Source organism: Lissotriton vulgaris, chromosome 2_1, assembly GCF_964263255.1.
Source record: "Lissotriton vulgaris chromosome 2_1, aLisVul1.2, whole genome shotgun sequence".
NCBI classification, from domain to species: Eukaryota; Metazoa; Chordata; class Amphibia; order Caudata; family Salamandridae; genus Lissotriton; species Lissotriton vulgaris.
In genome coordinates, this window is record NC_141687.1 from 2,014,729,641 (window position 1) to 2,014,748,131 (window position 18,491).

At 47.4% G+C, this 18,491-nt stretch overlaps 1 protein-coding gene across 2 annotated transcripts in view; it reads right to left on the reverse strand.

Annotated features, from left to right (window-relative positions):
• The window catches only part of PDE8A (phosphodiesterase 8A), a 2,218,572-nt gene that overhangs the window by 72,929 nt on the left and 2,127,152 nt on the right, over window positions 1-18,491 (reverse strand). For both annotated transcript variants that reach the window (XM_086958243.1, XM_086958242.1), the window contains exon 20: window positions 13,192-13,356. In XM_086958243.1, the coding sequence (XP_086814369.1) occupies window positions 13,192-13,356 (165 nt within the window). The remainder of the gene's footprint in view (window positions 1-13,191; window positions 13,357-18,491) is intronic.

Genomic DNA, 18,491 nt, shown 5'->3' on the forward strand with positions numbered 1-18,491 from the left:
TAGACGCCGTCCTCGCGTGCTGACGTCAGTTCTGTAAACATCTATCCGCGCCTGGAACACTGAGCCATGAAAGATGCTGACCACTGGAGCATAGAAACTAGGGCCCTGAAAGGGATGACCTTAACCCTAGAAATCAGTTCGCGGAATGGCGGAGGTTGGGTGTGGCGGTAAGGAATCTATCACTAACTAATGTTTCTTACAGATATATCGTTACTGAAGGTAAGTAAATTGTTCATCTGAAAGCAACACGTTAGTGATAAATTTCTTACCTTAGAATAGATACCCCAGCAATACCAACCCTGGTGGTGGGTCTGCGAACCAAGATCAGACCAGGAAGTCCAGGAGAACAGAACGGCCAAAAAAGCTGTCTCTCTGGACTTGGCTTTCCAGGCCATAGTGCTTAGTAAAAGTGTGCAACGAGGCCCACGTAGCTGCCTGGCAGATATCTTGTAAAGACACACCAGGTCCCAATGCCGTAGCGGCAGCCGTCGCCCTGGTGAGAATGGGCGAGCAGCCCCACCGGAGGTTCCTTTTTTGCCAGAGAATAACAGGCTTTAAGACCCATCGGGAGATAGTCGGCTTGTGTATGCCTGACCTTTCTTGGCGCCTTTCTTGCCAACAAAGAGCTGGTCAGCTACCTGGAACTGTTGTGTGCGATTCAGGTAAAATGAGAGTGCACATTTTGGGTCCAGACGGTGGAGCCTTTCTTCCTCTCTGGAAGGATGCGGAGACGGAAAGAAGGTGGGCAAAGTGATGGTCTGCCCGATGTATAAGGCAGTGACAACCTTTGGCAGAAAGGATGAACGTGTTCTGAGCACAACCTTGTCCAGATAGACAGACAGAAAAGGAGGTTTGCAAAATAGAGCCTGGAGCTCACTCACTCTCCTAGAAGAGGTGATGGCAACCAGGAGAGCAGTCTTCAAAGTTAACAGACGAAGAGGACAGTTGTGAAGAGGCACAAAGGGAGCGCGCACATTAAATATGTGGGAACCAGGTTCAAGTTCCACTGTGGCATTACAAAGGTAATAGGAGGGAAAAAATTAGTAATGCCTTTGAGGAATCTAATTACAACAGAGAGGTCTGATCAGGAAGCCTAAGAAAGTTCGAAATAGCAAAAAGGTACCCCTTGATAGGTCCAAGAGCAGAGCCCTGCTGGGCCAAAGAAAGAGGAAACAAAAGAACTTCTGAAAGAGGGGCAGAAAGGGGATCCACAGTCTTTGCTGTGCACCATGCCACAAACTTGTTCCACCTGCAGGCGTATACCAATTTAGTGGAGGGAGGCCTGGCTGCCAGAATGACATCACAAACTTCAGGAGGCAAGTCGAAAGGAATCAACTGCAGCCGCTCAATCTCTACGCAAGGAGGTGGAGGCTGGACAGGTTTGGGTGGAGGACCGTCCCCTGCTGCCGTGACAGAAGATCCTCCCGAAGAGACAGTCGGATCGGGGGATCGATGGTCATACTGAGTAGTTCGGGATACCAAACGCTTCGAGCCCAGTCTGGAGTCACAAGAGTGACTTGGGTCGGTCGCGCCTGATTTTCTTCAGCACTCTGGGCAGAAGTGATATTGGCAGAAAGACGTACAACAGAAACGACTGCACTCGCAACAAAAAGCATCGCCTAGCGGGTGCCGCCTTGGAAATTTCAACGTGCAGAACTGACATTGCCCGTTCTCTCGGTGGCGAATAGATCTAACCAAGGCTCTTCCCACTGTTGAAATAGACCTTGCGCCACCTCTGAGTGAAGACGCCATTCATTATCCAACATGCACCTGCGGCCGAGTTCGTCCACCCTGGCGTTCAGTGAACCTACCAGGTGTTGAACCACCAGGGAAATGCGCTGATGTTACAGCCATGTCCAGAGGCACAGGGCCTTCTGACATAGGGTCCACTACTCCACCCCACCCTCCCCTTTTTGTTGCAGTACCACATGGCGGTGGTGTTGTCTGTGAACACCTGCAATACCATCCCCTTGACAGGGGGAACATCCTTTACGACGCAACTATTACCCCGCACTACCATTACAACGCGGGGATTACAACGAAAGTCGTTACAACGACTTTCGCTGGAGGGCGCTGTTGGATAGGGAATAGTTTAATTTTCTATCCAACACCTTCCCTACTATCCACAGGGACTGGAGTTGGAATAGAGAATTAAACTATTCCACTATCCAGCGCCCCCAACGCAAGTCGTTGTACTGACATACAACCCTTGACAGAGGGAAGGAATTTCTTCAGTGCAAGTCGGAGCGCCCGGAGCTCCAAGAGGTTGATATGGAGCCTGGACTCCGCCGGAGACCAGAGGTCTCTGATCTCCGCCTCTCCCATGTGGCCGTCCCATCCCAGGAGAGACGCATCCGTCACCACTGTGTGCTCCGGTTGGGGAAGGGAGAGGGATCTGCCGCTGACCCAATGTTGGTTCCTGAGTCACCACTGCAACTGCTGTGCAGTGCCCTCCGATATCTGGGCGTGCTCGGACAGGTTCCCTTGATGCTACGCCCACTGGAACTTCATGTCCCACTGCAGAGCCCGCATATGCCATCTGCCATGATTGGTCAACAGGATGCAGGAGGCCATGAGGCCAACATCCTGACCGAAACCCAGGACAAGGGCCAAAAGATCGGAATCATAGCCCAAATGTCCTGGGCTCGCTGTTCAGGAGGATAAACCTGAAACTGTGCTGTGTCCAGAACCGCTCCGATAAAAAGGTGCATCAGAGAGGGAATCCGGTGCGACTTTGGCATGTTGATGGAGGGCCCCAGCAAATGCAGGAGATCGGCCGTAGTCTGGAGGTGGGAGACAACTGTCTGGGGCGAGCTCGCCTTCATTACCAAGTCGTCGAGATAGAGGAAGACTGAAACCCCTGATCTGCGCAGATGAGCTGCCACCACCACCCTCACTTTCGTGAATACCCGAGGGGCGCTGGTAAGGACAAAAGGGAGCACGGTGAACTGAAAGTGCTCGTGGCCTACCGCAAACGGTAGGTAACGCCGGTGGGCCGGCAGGACGAGGATATGAAAGTAAGCGTCCTGCAAGTCCAAAGCTTCCATCCAGTCTTACAGGTCTAGGACAGATAAGACCTGAGCAAGTGTGAGCATCTTGAACTTCTCCTTCCGGAGGAAGCGATTGACGTTACATAAGTCTAAAATAGGAAGCAGGCCCTTGTCCTTTTTCGGAACTAGGAAGTAGTGGGCGCAGCAACTACGACCTACTTCTGGCGTCAGAACACGCTCAATGGTCCCCTTGGCCAAGAGGGCCGCAACCTCCTGCTGGAGAAGTGCCAAGTGATCTCTCGACATGCGGTGGTACTGAGGTGGCATGGCTGGAGGGGTAGTCTCGAAGGGGAGGGAACAGCCCTGCAGGACTATCTGCAGAACCCACCTCTCTGAAGTGATGGAGCGCCAGTGGGGGAGGTGATGGCCAATCCTGCCACCCACAGGCGTGTGGTGGGCCTGAAACACCGGACTAGGAAGGCTTGGAGGCAGTGGCGGCAGGAGAGGTCGTGGACTGAACCGCCCGCTGGCCCCGTGACCCACCTCTGCGGGTCCCACGTCCAAGCCTGGTTGAGTCTTTTGCTGCGCAGGCCTGTGGCTCTGAAACAATGTGTTTGGGTTCCCCATCTTTGGCAACGAAAGGAGCGAAAAGCAGACGCAGAAGGAGTGGGCGTGGCCAAAAGGCCCAAGGACTTGGCCGTAGCCAGTGAGTCGTTAAAACGCTCCAACTCACTATCTGCCTTGTCGCCAAAAAGGTGAGTGCCATCAAAAGGCATGTCCATCAGAGTTATCTGGACATCCCCGGAAAAGCCAGTTGTCCTTAGGCAGGCGTGGCGGCGTAGTGCCACTGTCGTGGAAATCGCTCTACCCAGCAAGTCGGCGATGTCAAGGCCACAACAAATCGTCAACCTGGCTGCGTCTCTCCCCTCAGCAATAGCTTGGGAGAGCACCATCCGGGCCTCCTCTGGACATTGAGTCAGCACCTGCGCAACCGTGGCCCATACAGAATGGGAATAACGGCCCAAGAGGCATGCAGTGTTCACAGACCGCAGGCCTGAACTGGGGGAAGTAAACATTTTCTTCCCAAATTGTTCCAGTTTCTTGGATTCCCTGTCTGGAGGTGCGGAAGGGAATGCGCTTGGGGACGCAGAGGCTTGGACAACCAAGCTTTCAGGGGTAGGGTGTTGGGAGAGGAAAATAGGGTCATCCGGGGCCGGGCGATGGCATCGGGAACTATCTTATCCACAGGAGCCCCTGTGTTGGGCCTGGACCAGGTGCCCAAAAGAACATCCGAAAGAGCGTCATTGAAGGGCAGCAGCGGCTCCGTAGAGGAAGACGCCGGCCAAAGCACTTCTGTGAGGAGGTTAGTCCTGACATCCACCGTAGGTAGCTCGAGGTGGAGAGCCTCGGCCGCCCTACGCAACACCACAGAATATGTACGCTACCACTCTGATTCACCCTCCTGAGGCGGAAGCCGGGAGGCCCTCTCGTATCCCTTTGCAATTTTAAAACTGGCAATTTGTTTACCGCTGGATTTAAATAGCTTTTTATCTCGCTGGGTGTGTTGAATTTGCGCTTGAGTAAAAAGCGTTTTAATTGTGTTTGAATCGCCACATACCTGTAGCGCCAGCTTACTGGTGCCTGGGCTCACTCTCAGCTGAGCACAGATGCTGAGGGTGTGCTCCCGGGAAACCGAAGCCTCCACAGCGGCCATCTTGGGGTTAAGGAAGCGCTCTGGTGCGCTCTAGTTCCATATAAAAGGGCTCTCCGCCCTCGGCCCCTTAGCACGCTACCATTCTGATTCACCCTCCTGAGGCGGAAGCCGGGAGGTCCTCTCGTATCCCTTTGCAATTTTAAAACTGTCATTTTGTTTACTGCTAGATTTAAATAGCGTTTTATCTCGCTGGGTGTGTTGAATTTGCGCTTGAGTAAAAAGCGTTTTAATTGTGTTTGAATCGCCACATACCTGTAGCGCCAGCTTACTGCTGCCTGGGCTCACTCTCAGCTGAGCACAGACGCTGAGGGTGTGCTCCCGGGAAACCGAAGCCTCCACAGCGGCCATTTTGGGGGCAAGGAAGCGCTCTGGTGCGCTCTAGTTCCATATAAAAGGGCTCTCCGCCCTCGGCCCCTTAGCACGCTACCACTCTGATTCACCCTCCTGAGGCGGAAGCAGGGAGGTCCTCTCTTATCCCTTTGCAATTTTAAAACTGTCAAGATGTTTACCGCTAGATTTAAATAGCGTTTTATCGCGCTGGTTGTGTTGAATTTGCGCTTGAGTAAAAAGCGTTTTAATTGTGTTTGAATCGCCACATACCTGTAGCGCCAGCTTACTGCTGGCTGGGTTCACTCTCAGCGGAGCACAGACGCTGAGGGTGTGCTCCCGGGAAACCGAAGCCTCCACAGCGGCCATCTTGGGGGTAAGGAAGCGCTCTGGTGCGCTCTAGTTCCATATAAAAGGGCTCTCCACCCTCGGCCCCTTAGCACCCTACCACTCTGATTCACCCTCCTGAGGCGGAAGCCGGGAGGTCCTCTTGTATCCCTTTGCAATTTTAAAACTGTCAATTTGTTTACCGCTAGATTTAACTAGCGTTTTATCTCGATGGGTGTGTTGAATTTGCGCTTGAGTAAAAAGCGTTTTGATTGTGTTTGAATCGCCACATACCTGTAGCACCAGCTTACTGCTGCCTGGGCTCACTATCAGCTGAGCACAGACGCTGATGGTGTGCTCCCGGGAAACCGAAGCCTCCACAGCGGCCATCTTGGGGGTAAGGAAGCGCTCTGGTGCGCTCTAGTTCCATATAAAAAAGTACGGTCTACCTTCGCGTAGCGGACGCGTTTGCGGACACGCCTGACTCATGTCTGAGTCAAGCCAGAGTCCTGCCCGTCTGCGCCCGTCCGCGACAGGACGGGGCTAGGGGCCATGGTCTCTACTCTTCCTACACCATCTCGGGTAAGGACGGACAAACTCAGGTACTCTTCCCATACCTTATTCAACTTACGGCCATTTTCATCGAAAGGATGCAATAAAGAGCCCTAGCCATGTCCAGAAGGACATTTTTCCTGTTTTAAATGTCACTATCAACAGTTACGGTCCCGGATGAGCCTGACACCGTTGATGTTGGTCGTACTAGGTCAACTGGCATCGGCTGGGATCCAAGCATGGATTCATGGAGGTCTCTCGGCGTCGAGACAGGAGTCGACGACGATGTCGAGGCCGGAGCCGACGACGTAGAAGAGCAAGGACCCTCAGTCGGACCTGCAGGGCCAGAAGGCGTGCCGACGAGCCAAAGACGCATGCCATGGCTGACGGAACTCCTGCATCTGGGCCGGAGTCGCTGATGGACCCGGAAATGGCGGGTAGGCCATAAGTAACTGCGTAGGCTCTGCCGGAGCCGCGGGGTGGCGCCAGACGCACTCCTAGCAGTGTCGGGCGACAGGCTAGGGGAAGGCGAAGTTGTTTCTTTGTCTTTTTGTGCTTCACCTTACCTGACTCCAAGTGCGAAGACTTTATTGAACGATGGTGATGGCGGCTCCGTGACCGGTCCCTCGACCTCCCACAGGATCAGTGCCTTGAACGGTGCGGAGCCGACTCCCGGGTCTCCAGCAACTTTCGGGACCGCTCCTGCAAAGTTTTCGGAGCCATGGCCCGGCGTTCGGCACGACTCAGAGTCGTGGTTGTGCCCCAGACAGTAGAGACACTCACCGTGCGGGTCTGTCACCGACATTGTGCGGGGACAAGCCGCGCAAGATTTAAAACCGAGCATACGTACACACCAGGAGTCAAAGACAAAAAAAAAAGAGACAAAAGTCCCAAAAAAAGTCAGTCAAAAATTGACTGGGGGTACCGCTGTTCCAGATCTGCGCTTGCTGGCGTGGAAAAAGAAAGAACTGACAGTGCGCGTGGGCACGTCTAAGTAGCTCCGGCGACTACAACACCCATGACGTACGCGGAGCCGTACGACGATGCCTACTGACGCGCAGGGGTACTGCTGACGCAAGCTTTCCGGATCCAGTCTGACGCCTAGGGGATATTCTAAGGTAAGGAATCTATCACTAACGTGTTTCTTTCAGATATCTATTTCAGAGACTGAGTCAGAAGGTAAAACCTTCAGCTGGGTCAAACATGGTTTCAGTATCTAACCTCAGCTTCATTGTGGTTGGTCTTAAATTCTGACTTTGGCCCGGTTTAGCGCAACCAGTTGCCTGCGGTTAGCGCTTTTTTGGCCATAAACCCAGATTTAAACTCTGGTTCCACCTATTAGATTTGTATCATTTTGGTGTCTATTTGTTCATTAAATACTTCTCTATTTCTATAAATTGGAATGAGATTTTTATTGTGTGGGGTTTTCTACTTTTGGTAACGATAAATGTGTTAGAAATGTCTCTTAAGTTAAGGCTGCCTGCTCTGTGCTACAACTATCAAAGGTTGAGCACATGTTTAAAATATTGAGACCTAACTGAACCTGGTATGGAATTTTGACATTAACTTGGTGGGGAATCACATCCTCCTTAATTAATAATCTTCATTATCACATCACCAGTGACCCGAAGAAGGGTGGTTGATCTGTCAGGCACAAAAAAGGCTGAGAAAGCTGCAGTGAATTCTGTGACTTTGCAAATGCGACAGCCCGTTGTACTAAGGACAACGCAAACTACAGATATTGGTCAAGCTTTCCTTCAGAGGCCCAATAGATTTAATGCAACACCAAGAAACAAATGTATTCCATCTGCTAAAATAGACTGATTAAGGCGAAAGATGAAAATCTTGTAAGATAATGTCAACCACATCCGATGGGATACAAAAAGTACTCTGATGGCCACACACAATCTCGAGAAATGAAGGTACAAAGTCTGAAGACTGGGGGTGCTGACTTTGTCCTTTAAGTAGGGAAGAGAAGATTCACTGTATGAAAGTCTAAGCGGAGCTCACAAGGAGAGATTCAGAAGGCCTGTGTGACACACCTGTCTAAGCTAATCTAGGATAATTAAAATGACTTAGGCCCAGCCTGGCGAAACTTTCTCAGAACCCAGGGAATCAATGGTATGGTCGAAACATGTCGAGAGGTAAAAACAGAAAGGGATGAAGGGAAAGAAAGGTTGGGTGATTAGGATCTGGTCTGTTTCTCCGTAGTCCTGTTCAGGCTGATGTAGTGGTAGAGCAGGATCAGTGTTCGTCACTATTTCTTAGTGTTTCATGAAAAGGGAATAGGTACATGGTTTGGAACTGAGGTTTGAAGGACATCTATTAGGAAGTTAGGACAATGATGATGAATCGGCCCTCCTCTCTGTGACAGATCAGATCAAAATGTCACAAGATAGAGAGGGCTCCATGATTCTTGTGCTGTTGGACCTGTCCGCAGCCTTCGATACCGTGTCTCATAACACCCTGCTGAACCGGTTGCAGGGAGTAGGAATCGGAGGCGTAGCACTATCTTGGTTGGAGAGTTTCCTTTCCGGGAGATCGCAATCTATCAGCCTGGGCCCCTTTCGTTCCATCTCAAGGGGGCTCACGAAGGGGGTGCCACAGGGCTCATGCCTTAGCCCTACATTGTTTAACGTCTACGTGGCCCCCCTTGCTGAGATTGTGCGGAAATATGGGTTCATACCGGTTTCCTACGCTGACGACACCCAGCTCCTCTACCCTTTCAGCTCCCTTGGCCTCAAAACCAAGGAGAACTTTGCTGAGGGTAAGAGAGCGGTGTCACACTGGATGGCGAGGAACTGCCTCCAGTGTAATGTAACAAAAACAGAGGTTTTGCTCTTTGGCAAAGCAAGTATCCTTTGGTCCCCTGACTGGTGGCCACTAGATCTTGGCCCAGTACCTGCACCCAAACCTCACGTTAAAAATCTCGGAGTGAAGCTGGATCAAAAACTGACCCTAAAAGAACACACAAACTACATTGCGGGTCTGTGTTTCCACACCATTGGTCTGCTCAGGCGCGTCTTTCCTTTTCTCCCTGCCACATGTAGAAAGACACTTGTACAGGCCTTGGTAACCAGTCGTCTGGACTACGGTGTTTTATCTTGCGGAGTCCCGCAGGGCTCCGCGCTCTCTCCACTCCTATTCAATTTGTACCTGCAGCCATTGATAGAGTCCCTGGCAAATATGAACTGTAAAGTTTTTAATTATGCCCACGATACTCAGCTGTTGCTGAGTATCGACAATACATCATCGGCTCAGTCCACGGCCCAAGACATATTACGATTTACAGTAAACTGGATGTCGTCCAATTTATTGAAAATCAACCCAGACAAAACAGAGGTTCTCGTAGTTTCATCCTTGACCTCTCCCTGGAACGATCTGTTTTGGCCACAAGAACTCGGACCCACTCCAAGACCGTGTCCTAGCGTTAAGAGCCTCGGCATGAAGATTGATCAGGAACTCTCGATGGCTAACCAAGTGTCCGCTGTAGTTGGTTCTTGTACCAACCTAATCAGGAAATTGCGGAAGCTCGTTCCCTTACTCTCATGGAATATGCTGCGAACCATTGTCTCGGCTACAATAGTGTCGAGAATCGATTATGGCAATGCGCTGTATCTTGGCCTCCCAAAAAATCTATCCAATCGTCTTCAGGTTACTCTGAATGACGCAGCACGCCTGATATTTGGTGTGCCAAGGCGGACTCATGCTTCCCCCTTGCTCTACAGGCTTCATTGGCTGCCGGTGGTGCAAAGAGTTGAGTTTAAGAGCATGTGCATCTGTCACAAAGCAATCCATGGACAGGCGCCAGCCTATATAAAAGAGAGACTTGAATTATACAAACCCAAGCGCGCCCTACGATCCTCCGGTTCCTTTCTGCTGTCCTGTCCACGCTTCAAGCTGGCAACTAAAGGAGGCAGATCTTTTTCAGTTCAGGCTCCGATCATCTGGAATAAGCTACCGGAGGTGCTTCGTAGAGAGCCCAACCTTCTCCACTTCAGGAAGTCTTTGAAGACTCTACTCTTCAAAGACGCATTTACCCCCTAGTATCTGGTATTCTAGAATCTCTCTATAGTCATCTTGCTTCTTGTTGCTGCACTTGGTTAGTAGCGCTTTGAGACCTGTCGGTGAGCTGGCGCGATATAAAACCCAGTACAAATACAAATACTGTAACGGCCTGCTAACACTAGCTAATGCTGATGCAGTGGGCCGCTTGCAGGTAGTCCAGAACACGGCAGCAAGACTGGTCATGGGTGTACCTGCCAGGACTCCTTCTAAACCCTTGCTGAAAGAACTGCACTGGCTTCCCATACGGCAGCGCATCAATTTTAAGATCTGTTGTACGGTGCACAAATGCCTGTATGGAGCAAGTCCTAAGTACTTAGCCCAGTCTCTGGAACTGTACCAGCCCACCAGGTCTCTCCGCTCATGCAACCAAGCCCTATTAAAACCACCCACCACAAAGAAAACTAGACAAGGAGACCGTGCTTTCTCCTCTGTAGGTCCTGCCCTCTGGAACAGTCTTCCCATTGACCTAAGAACTACCATAAATCATCTGTCCTTCAGAAAGGCATTAAAGACTCTTCTCTACCAAGAAGCTTTTATATCCACATAACTTTCCAGGCTGCTCAATCTGAAAATCCCTTAGCTGGCAAAGCGCGGAGATACCCTATGGGATTGATTCCTGCGCTATAGAAGAAATTAAAATAAATAAATAAATAAATGTACTGACAGAAGGGGAAGTTTAAGAGTCCCGGCCCTTTCTGGAAAACTAAATGAAAAGAGGCTACTTCTGGTGGAGCTGTGACTGGGGTCGATCTCTGTCTATTTCAGGAGAAGTGTCAAGACCACATTCTTCCTATAACTTGGAAAACCAATGCCAGATCTGTTCCTAATACCAGAGCCTCAGGGTAAAATGATGATACTAGTGAGGAATGAGAACGCAGAGGAGGTATCAATGTTGGTGCCGGTGGAGTTTGTCAAGCCGGTAAAAGAGACAGTTCCATAAATGTGTCTCCGACAAAGAATAGGGCTGGGGAGAAACCCCTCAGTCTAACCTTATATCTGGGTCTACTGGGAGAAGAAGAATGCTTCTTCTTCTTGTGAGAAAATTGTTTTTCCCTAGAATATTTTGAGGAAGTAGAGAAACAGGTAAGGAAACTTGACGTTGTCTTTGTCCTAAAACGAGATCTAGTATGGCAACGACTCTTATGATTATCTTTTGCTATGGAAAGCTTTGGATTTACCCTGAGGCAAATATCACACTACAACAAATCATGTCTGGAGCAGAGGCACTAGTGAGTCATCATGTTTATCTGTAATGGACATTTTTGCTCATCACATTTTTGACAGAGCTTGACCGCTGACTTCTTAGGGAGGTGACATTATCTCCTGCTTTGCACCAAATGTCTTCCCTCATAAGAGGTGAAGATAGGAGCTTCGGACACACATCATAAGGTGCAGTCAAAAGGGCCCCTTCAAGGCTCCAGTGACATCACCATAACTACACTCCCAGAGTCAACATGGAGCTAGAGCCCCCTACTGGCGTCTCAGAACGATAGCAAATGGCTTAAGATACAGTCTGAGTCAGGGATATTCAAAGATGAGGAATCTGCTGGAAGAATTATCCATCTGAAAAACAGAAACGGATTCCAATTGCCATCTTATGTACCATAGGACATTAACACATCCGGGTGGACATAGCAACAAATGGTGCTGCGTGGCATTCCTTGAGTAACTATTGCTTGGAAGAAAGCTTTCTGGGTCCAGTATGGTGTCTGGAGGATATTCATAAGGAGAGAAATCGGCGGGGAGAAGTATCCATCAAAAGTCTTAATTTGGCATTATTCGCAGCACTAAATACAAAGGGAAAACAGTGGCCTCTTGCTTTAGATGGCAACACTAAAAGAATACTTCTAAAGTAATTAATGCTGCAGTGTTTTATATCATATTGACTATCAGTAGAACAAAGTATCGTAGCAAAGTGCATCTTGTTCTTCGATTTTCATATTGCCTCAACTCCTGTTTCTATGCCTGGGCAGCCAAGCCATGCTCCCTTTCCTTCCACCACAGGAATATTTGTTGATAGAAAACAGGGTGCAGTGAACTTGGCTGGACATTTCTGATGCCTGTCTGCTTGCCATAATAATGTGCTGGCATTGCTCAGCTCAGCTTCTCTCTCTCTGGCCCCTTCGTCTAGTTTGCATCTCTAGGGAAAGAACTCTGTAAACTGAACACCCATCTTAATACGGACTGTCCGGACTGTGGCTCTTTATAGCTACTGCCTTTATTGTCCGGTGAAAGAACCAAGAGGTGACAAGTATCCACTATTCCTCACAGATACAGCATGTGATTGCCGGAGAGATCGTTACCTTTCAATGTTCTCAGATTTCTAAACTTTACCTTAAGGTAAAGTGAAGCTTTGAAATATGCAGGTATAAGCATTCTGGCATTAGAGAGTTCTTGACCATTTAAAGCCCAAATAGGAATTCATTAATAATTCTACCATTTAAGTCAATTATTTCTCACTCGCTCTATCTTTTTTTACCGAAATGGATATTTGCATGAAATGATAGGCAGAACCATAAGCCTAAAGTTATAAATGTGCCTAATGTCAGGATAGGATGTTCAGTCCACACTACTGAATGAGAAAGAAGTAATGTCAAAGTCAAATGGGAGACTATAACCCTACGACTAGACAAGAAGCCATGATGGCTCCTGGGAAAATTGCACCTGCAGTCTTATGTATTTAGTATTACGAATCAATATTGCACTTCACACTACGTGATGCTTTGATTGGATGGTGTAGGAGACATTCCGAAGTTAGTTTAGCTCATACTGAGAATTCCCAGTATCTCCCAATGGGCATGCACGTTTCTAGTTTAGGCGGCTTTCCAGGTGAATTTCACGTGTCCAGCACTCCGAGCTCCAAGCCAATCCCAAGAATTCATTTTTACAAGTCTCTAGTAAATTTATCAGCAACTATGGTGGCTAACGCCAATACAAGTTGAGTCAAAATAATGTTTCTTCTCGGTGCCAAATCAAAGCCTGCATGCAAGGGCAACATTTGCAATGAGGCAAGGTGATGCCGATGCATTGCTAGATTGCATCAGTATCACCCTTATTACTGATCAAATATTGGAAATGTATTGAGCATGAAATATAATTAATTACCATAACAAGTTAGCAATCATAAATGTCAGTATTAAAATACATTTAGTGACCATAAATACATTGACTCTGCAATATGTTACCAAAACACGTGATTGATAGTTATTTTACCTGTGCAAAATACTCTTCAGAGATGCGCCCTGCCCATTCAATACATTGTGGCAGTGCTCTGCAAGGGTTGGAGATATCAGCACATTTAATCAACATGCGTTTAATAAGAATGCGATTTTCGGGCGTTGTAAGCACTGTTTTGACAGTGTCCTCTTCTATTGCACCCTGTAAATGTGAAAATTAAAAAAACAACAAATCAAATTTCCTACAAGCTGGCATAATTAACTGAAGAAATTACATAATTTTTCAAAAGCCTTGTCAAGCTGGACCAGAAATTATTTGACCATCAATATATCGCTTATACCTGGAGCCTATATGAGTTTCTCTTTTTGAAAGCTCAGAATACCTGTACTGAGAGGCCCCTCCTAACTCCCTTCTCTTAAAGAACACTATTGGTGTACATATCAACAACAGTCTATTTTGCCAACGCGTTGTCCCATTTAATTTTGGCCATTTAGTTGTGAGAGGGAAATGTAATGGACTCTTGCTGATCTCTTTTCAAATTAACTCTATCTAAACCCTTTCCCTATTTGTACTCTTGCTACACTGGATTCTTGAATTACTGAACTATTCAATGTATTCTACTTTGGAATGCTGGACCTTTACTACCATGAATAACACACATTTTCTACAACCTGCTTGTGTGCGCGCCCCTGGTTCTGCCACAGTCGTGCGAGGCTGAAGGCCTCTTAGCTGACGGTTAGCATTGAATGGTATAGATAAAGCAGAGAGCCCGATGAAAGGGCAGGCCTCGGACTCTCTGGGAACTCAAAGAATCAAAACACAAAGAGGGGGCCAAGGGGAGTTTTAAAGACCAGCAGGTACACAGGTCCCACAAAGAAACTCAAACACACACTAATATACCCGGGTCTGAAAAAAATTTGTAATCATCAGTAAGTTTTATTGTTTGATTAATTAAAATCATTACAAACCCCCCCAATGTCCTTAAAACGTATAAAAAATGTCATTACTTTTATAAATACACCTAATTTTGACATGGTTCAACAATTATATAAAAGGATATTGTACTTTTCATTAAAAACTTGTGAGGGGCTACAAAAATTTAGAAACCTTTTGAAAAAGATGATCATATTATGTAAGCCCCAGTGTTCCGAAATTTTAATATTCATGCACTACTTTTTGCGACCTGCTGCTAGACTCTGGTAAGCATGCTGTCCATTCATTAGTTTTATTGCTCGGCTGTCAAAAGGTGACATTGATCCTGCTTATTTTGTTTGCTCTCCGTCAGCTTGCCGTAAGAGGTATCTGACCATTGTCATGAATTTGACGCCCCGGCAGACCAAGATAATGGAAGCACCTTCCAGCCAGCTTATCACTGCTTGTCTGTATGAGTGAATGTTCAAATCATTGAAGATACATTTTAAATACTGTCTCCTCTGTTCCAGGACTGCTGGACAAGCACATAATAAGTGCGTTACAGATTCTGATTTAAAACCACATAGTCGACAGTTTGCGGATTGATAAGGCTTTTTCCAGGTTGGATACAGGTCTTTTGAATCATGCAAGCCCATGCGGAAGTGTATAAAACTCTTTTTTAATTGCAAGCTGAAGTGAGCGGATAAATAATTTTGGGGCCTTAGGGTTCTGTATGAGTTGATAACTGTTCACCCATGCCGGCGCTTGGTGATTGCTTTTTTGTCAGCCAGCAAGGATTTCTTTTTAGCTGCGGCATTTGCGGCTTTGCCGAAGCTTACTCTATCTTCCCCGTTTTCCCACGCTGTTTGTAGTTCCAGCTCGGTCAGAGCTGTTCCTAAAAAGCTTCCCCATGAACACAGTGTTTCTAGGTTCATCTGATGCTTAATTTCATTCCAGCATAGATTGTTCAGGGTGTCCGGGTTGGAGCAGCGGAATTTATGACAGAGTTTGACGAAGCTACTCATTACCCGGTATTTCTGGTGCTGTATGCCAAATTCCAGTCGAACCTGAGAAGGAGAGGCAGATTTAGGCAGCTCAAAAACAGCCTTGTAAATCCTAGTCTGGAGCTCATTCAATAAGATTGCATCTTTTCCACACCAAGTGACTAAACCGTACGATAGACTGGGCTGGATTTGTGCGGCCATGACTTTTAGCAGATGAGTGTAGTTCGGACAGTCTATTTTTTTTCGTAATTGTCTGTAAGCATAGATTAATGATTGGGCTTTAGCTTTTAAGGCCAATTTGTGTTCCTTGTGAGATGTGCCCTGCTCAATTATTATGCCAAGATATTTATATGAGCGCTGCTCTTCTACAATTGCCCCTTTTACTGACCATTTAAACTTTGTTTTTTTAGGATCCACTAAGCGAACAATTTTTGGTTTTTCTTTGTTTAGCTCCAGTTGTACCTGATCCAAGTAGGATGCTAAATAGTTTATTGATCTCTGTAAGCCAATAGGAGTTTGGCTCAACAAGACTATGTCATCTGCATATTGTAGGATGGCGACTGACTCGTAGGCCATGTTCGGAGGGTGACAATCGGCTTTTTCAATATGCTGTGCGATATCTGAAAGAAACAGATTAAAGAGGCTGGGAGCTAGAACGCATCCTTGTTTCAATTCTCGCTGCGTAAAAATGCTCGGGGTTGTGCTACACCCGTCGCCCAGCTTTACTCTAGCCCAGGTTTCCGTGTAAAGGCCAGTTATGGCGTTAAGCAATTCTCCTGGCAAGCCCCAGCCCTTGAGTTTGTTCCAGAGAAGACTCCTGCTTACTCGGTCAAAAGCGGATTTGATGTCCACAAAGCATGCAAAGAGTCTGGATTTCTTTCTTGAGGCTTTTACAGTTAAGAGTGCTAGGGTGGCCAGGTTGGTTGAGGTGCCCATCCCTTGCCTGAAGCCCGTCTGGAACTTGGGGATTATGTTCTTTTCCTCCATCCAATCTTGGAGCTGGGCCAACAAACAAGAAGCATAAAGCTTGGCCTCCACGTCGATCAGTGAGATCAGTCTGTAATTGCCCGTCTTACGGTGGTCACCCTTTTTATATATAGGGTGGATAATGTTCCCTTTCCAGGAAGCCGGGACTTTGCACTGTGTGTAGATCTCATTGAAGATGAGAGTAAGGTAGGAGGACCAGAAATCTGGGTCGTTCTTGAAGATAGCATTGGGGAGGCCATTTGGACCTGCCGCACCCTTGGACTTGAGTTTTAAAATATGACCTCTTAGTTCCTTTGCATTGGTCAAGTTATTCGGCTCTTTACTAGCTGCCTCTGGACTGGTTACGCTTACACCCCCCAGATAGTGCGGGTTGGGAACTGATTGCATTTCCTCTTGGACAGGATGCTGCCCTCCAGGCCGTTCTGCAGGGTTTAATGCTGTGTTGCTGTACAGGGTTTTCACATGGTGAACCCACGTTTCTTGACCGATTCCCGCTTCTTGCTGTAGTGTTGGGCCAGTTGAGAATTTGTTTATTATGCCCCAGAAGTCGCTGCTATTGGGCTTTTTGCGTGCGGACAATAATTGTATCCAGATAGCCCCCTTGTGCGCTATTTTTGCTCTACTCAGGTTCCTCCTATAATTGATCCTTAATTGGCACAGCTTCCAATTTTTTATTTTACTTCCTTTGTTTGCTGCTCGTGATTGTTGTCGTACCTCTCTTGCAAGCTCTCTTTTTTGATCTCGCAGCTCATTATTGAACCAGGGCTCTCTTTTAGTCGCCATCCTTGAAGTCCGACCTGATGTGGCAGGGAATCTTTGGACTAATAAATGGGCCAGCTGTTCCCAAGTTTTGATGCAATCAGCTGCTGCTTGTGGGGCCTGTTTGCCCAGGTATTCCCTGTCTCCTGGATGGCTTGTGACACTGTTCCCTGCCATTTTAGTTTTCGGAAACTAAACTTTTCAGGGTATTGTGATATGGACTTAATTTTTTGGGCAAGCTTTGATTTGATGGTCATTCTTACGATAAGGGGCAGATGATCACTTTCGACTCGTGATGTAATTTTAAAAGTGTCGATTAGTGAAAGCAGATTATTGCTGGTGATGAAGAAATCTATTGTTGAAGACACTTTTCCGCTCAAAAATGTAACAGCCGCTGGAATGTCACCCGTGATTTTCCCGTTCAAGATTGTCAGGCCGAGAGGTTCTAGTTCGTCCACTAGTGTTCTGGCTCCCAGGTTATTTTGCTTTTTACTTTTGCGCAGGGCGTTCGCTATGAGGTTGCAATTAAAGTCACCTGAAATAACCATTTGGCAGTGCTGATGACTTTTCTGTAGAGATTTTATTAAATTTGTTAAAGTTTTGTATTTTTCATTCTGGTTTTTTCTTTCAGGATGGATATAAACATTGATTACTAATAGTTGCCACCTACTTTCATCAAACAAATGTTTGCCGTTTAGTTTGGTCACTTGGACCCAATTTGTCCCCGTGTCCAACTCCTCGGATGACCCGTCCAGATTTTGTGTTACGTAAGTTGAAAGGCCCCCTCTTGGGTGCCCGAAGTTCGAGAATTTTTCTGCCGAAATGTGGAATTCTATGAATCCAGGAATTGAGGTTGGAAGCAGATTCCACGTTTCCTGGAGCAGGATTATGTCATGTTGAATAAGGAACGCTAATGTTTCATGGTCCTGCCCCATATCTTTAAACCCATGGACATTCCATGAGCAGAACGTGACGTAAGCTGGTCGCACTTCTTCCATGTTGGGGGCCCGCCTCCATTTGCCTGATGCACTTTTCATTTCTGCGTTAGGTATACTTGTTGTTTAATGTTTTTGAGACCCAGGACCAGTCCCTGTTTTCCTGAGAGCTTCCCTCTATTTTTCCAGGGCTACCCTTTTTGTTCAGCCTGTTCTCATTACAAGGGATGGGGGGCGAATTGGAGCGAGCGCTGCGCACGCATGTGTTATGATTTTTCCCTGGAATGTCCACATCTTTTAGATTTTTAAGGAGGGGGTGCGGATACCTGGGACATTCATGAACCTTCAGCATAATTCCCCAGGCTAGAAACCTAGCGCTCTTTGAGAATATTTTATCCACCACATCCTTTGAGGACCAGGTTGTCAGGGTCTCTTCGATTGCCGTCCTTGGGGATTGTTTAAATTCTACGGCTATTAGATCTTGAGAACGGATTCCTTTTAGTTCCGGAATTTCATTAAATAGTCTCAACAAGTTCCCTCTATTTAGGATATCTTGTTTTCCTTTGGTCATGTATTCGGGAATAAATGACAGTTTTGGTTCAAACCCCTCTGACTGGTTATGGTCGCTATCGCTGGGGGATAAAGTTTCCTTGCTTCCGGTTTCAGAAGTTGGTGTTGATGGGGTGGCCTTTTCGGGTCGTGGCACATGCTCTTTTGGTGCGGCATTTATCTCCCTCGT